Source organism: Cupressus sempervirens, chromosome 8 (assembly GCF_028749045.1).
Source record: "Cupressus sempervirens isolate cs-2001-9-10 chromosome 8, ASM2874904v1, whole genome shotgun sequence".
Taxonomy (NCBI): domain Eukaryota; kingdom Viridiplantae; phylum Streptophyta; class Pinopsida; order Cupressales; family Cupressaceae; genus Cupressus; species Cupressus sempervirens.
In genome coordinates this window covers 562635559-562639051 of record NC_143125.1, presented here as the reverse complement: position 1 = coordinate 562639051, position 3493 = coordinate 562635559, and the positions used below count along the sequence as shown (strand labels likewise).

The window sequence follows — 3493 nt, the reverse complement described above, 5'->3', positions numbered from 1 at the left end:
TATATATATATATATCATTTTCTTTGAATTTAAAATGTGAAGTAATATATATATCATTTAGTTGAAATATATTTAGGGTAATATAATAATATATATGGGATTAGATTAGGTGTCAAGTAGGATTGGAGGTGTTGTCTAGTGGAAATTGGTAAATATGGGTAAGTCAAACAATAATTAATAGATTTCTAGTTAAATGGGTAGGTTAGTGTCAGGGTACTTAAAATATGTTAGTTGCAAAGTCATTAGAAGATAATATAAATTAGTTTTTTTAAAACCACATTGGAATATAATTAACGCAAGCTGGGCTTGTCATCTCTTCCCAGATCTCCTATCACTTCCTCCCTCACGTTGGTTGACCGCTCAACCTGCCCTTCCTCGTGTCCAGCTGCCTCCCCTCGTAACGCAGGCAGCTCCCTCATTACCTCCCCGCTGCTCAGCCACAAGCCCGACTCCTCACCTCTGCCCGCGTCACACGTAACCAGCTCTCATTCTTCCATGCAACAGAGCTCCCTCCTTTTGCGACCTAGGCCTGGGTCATCTTCTCCTCCAGCGGGTTCTCCCTCCCCGCTCCCTCCTTTTGCTTCTTCAGCAGCCCTTCATGTGGGTTCTAGCTCATGTTCCACTGTCCTCCACTCGCTCACCAGGATTCCCTCCATTGCTAAGGCGGGCTCTCACACGCTTCCAGTCGACTCCAATGGCTCTCTTGCAGCCACTCCACAGATCAGTCTTGTCACCAACAGCTCTTTGTCGGGATTGCCAGGTACATCCACTCCTTTCTCTCTCATTTCTCCTTTGGCTTCACATCGCATTTATGACTGTGATCTTGCTCCCAGCCAGTTCAACCTTTCTCAAGCCCCTCCCCCGTCCTATATTACTCCCAACAACGTGAGGAGTTCATCGTGGTCCTCTCTTCCAAGCCTCTCAACCTCTTGTTTGCCCACCCTATCCTCTCATCATAAGCCACCCCAGCCTTGCCCCAACATTCTCCAACCAGCTCCCTCATCCTCACATTCCATCATTAATGATTGGGATTCAAAGCTGGTGGTTAACCTCTCGCATGCCATTATTGATCCCCTGTGCTTCAATTTCCTCAAGCGTGGCCTTAATTTTTCACCCTCTCCTTGCTTCATTCCTTGTGTGGACTTCCTAGCCGAAATTGAAAACTCCATTCGTGCTCTCCCATCTGAAGTTCACGAGGAGGTTAGACAAGATTGCGCTGTGGCTCTTAGATTAGCCAAGCCTCCGAAGTGCAACATCCCTAATCTTGAATTTCTTGCTTTCAAGAACCTTTTGCGCAACAATGACCTGATTATTTCTAGAGCCGATAAAGGCAACGCCACGGTCATTTTGAACTAGGGAGACTACATCTCCAAGATGCTGACTCTCCTCTTTGATTCGGCGAGCTACAAAATCTTAGCCCGCAACCCGTGTTCCCAAATCCTCAAAAAAGTCAAAGCCATGGTCAATGGTTCTTCTTTTGATGATTCCACCAAGAGACTTCTCATTCCTTCCAAAGAAGTCACTCCCCGCATATACAGAGTCCCAAAGATCCACAAAGCCAACGTCCCTCTCAGGCCCATTGTTGATACGATTGGCTCACCCACTTACCCTCTCGCTTCGTTCCTTGCGCAGCAGATCTGCCCTTTACTGGGTAAGTGTGACTCTTTTATCAAAGACTCCAACCATTTTGTTGACTTCATCAAAGATGCCAAACTAGAAAATGATGAAATTTTGGTCAGTTTTGATGTGGTCTCCCTTTTCACCAAGGTCCCCATTTCGGACTCCATCGAAGTTGTCAAACGCAAGGTCAATGAAGAGGTGGCCACATTAGTGGGGTTATGTTTAAGATCCACCTTTTTCACCTTCCAAGATATTATTTATGAACAAGTCAATGGTGTAGCTATGGGCTCCCCGCTTTCTCCTATCATTGCCAATCTTTACATCGAGTACTTCGAAGATTTGGCTTTACACTCCTTCCCCTTCAAGCCTAAGTGGTGGAAACGCTATGTTGAAGACACCAACATTTGTTGGCCTCATGGTCTCCAAAAATTAGAAGAATTTCACGCACATCTTAACATGGTGTCACCCTGTATTTCCTTCACCATGGAGCTGGAGAGGAATGGGCGTCTGCCATTTCTCAATGTTTTACTCTCAAGGAAATCGGACGGCTCGCTAAGTCGTCAAGTGTTTCGTAAAGCCACCCACATTGATTTGTATCTCCATTCTTCTTCCCATCACCACCCTCGCCAAAAAGTTGGAGTGCTCAAAACCCTGGCTCTCGGGGCCCTTCACATTTGGGACAAGGACAACATTGACGATGAGCTTTCCTACCTTCGCAAAGTCTTCAGGCTCAATGGATACACCAACCAAAATATTTCCAAAGCTTTCAAGCTAGCCAAGTTGTTTCACTCCACCCCAAGAACCCCCCCTTCCCAGCACAACATTACTCCCTTCGTCATCCTTCCTTTCATTGAGGGCATCTCGCATAAAATTTCAAAAATCCTTCTCAAAAAAGGAGTTCGTTGTGCCTTCAAACCCCTTTCAACTATCAGGAATCACCTGCCCCCTCTCAAAGACTCTCGAAATGCTCTCTCTGATTCGGGTTTCTACAAAGTTTCTTGTTCTTGTGGGACTCCGTACATTGGAAAAACGAGTAGATCATTCTCCATAAGAATTAGGGAGCATAGTGCTGACATCAAGCATGATAGAGTGTACAAATTGGCCCTAGCCGAGCATTCTTCCTCCACCAAACATCACATTTTTTTGGAGAACACTCAGATCCTCGCTAAAGAGGATAGCTATTTTAAGAGGAAGATGAAGGAAGCGATTGAAATTTTCAACCACCCTTCCAACCTCAATCATGATGATGCTTGGGCCCTTAGCCTATCGTGGCACCCTCTGTTATCTTCCATCAATAGACCCCATCATTCCCCCCGTTGACTCCCCCTTCTTTCTCTTTTCTCTTCCTTCTCTCGTCTCTGTAGCGCTTGCATCTTTCTTGCCACCCCCCTACCCCCTCGTCCTCCCCTTTCCCTTCGGCCTCCAATCTCCTTCTCTCTCTTCCCTCCCCCTTTCCTTCCTTGGCCTTGTTCTTCCCCACCCCCTCCTTTCCCTCAGGCGATTCTGTTGATTTATAGGCTAGGTTTTATCTTTATTAGTTTTTAGCCTTCTTGTTTGTTGTGTTCTTTTATTTTATATTTTGTAAATCTTTTTTGTCAGTTCTCATTTTTCTCTTTCTTGCTTTGTTGGTCTTTCTTGTCTTTCTTTCTCCTTTTGTTCCTCCTTTATTTTTTAGTTATTTATTTATCCTTCTTTATTATTCTTCCTCTTTAATCCTTATTTTGATTCCTTTTTTTTTTCTTTTTTTTTTTTTTTTAATATTTTTCTTCTTCTTTTTTCCCCTTTTCCCCATCGCTTCCTTTGCAGGCTTTGACTTTTATTTTTTAAGGTACATATATATTTATATTTGGTTTCTATTTTTTGGTCTTTTTCC

At 44.0% G+C, this 3493-nt stretch overlaps 1 protein-coding gene across 1 annotated transcript; it reads left to right on the top strand.

The window, feature by feature from the left end:
- Window positions 1-1374: 1374 nt before the first annotated feature.
- LOC149543648 (uncharacterized) lies at window positions 1375-2940 on the top strand. The gene has a single exon (XM_089795824.1). The coding sequence runs from the start codon at window positions 1375-1377 to the stop codon at window positions 2938-2940; it is 1566 nt and encodes a 521-aa protein (XP_089651950.1).
- Window positions 2941-3493: the final 553 nt, after the last annotated feature.

Bases quoted from the DNA above. Each gene is read 5' to 3' on its own strand.
- LOC149543648 (XM_089795824.1), top strand. From the start codon at position 1,375: ATGCTGACTCTCCTCTTTGATTCGGCGAGCTACAAAATCTTAGCCCGC.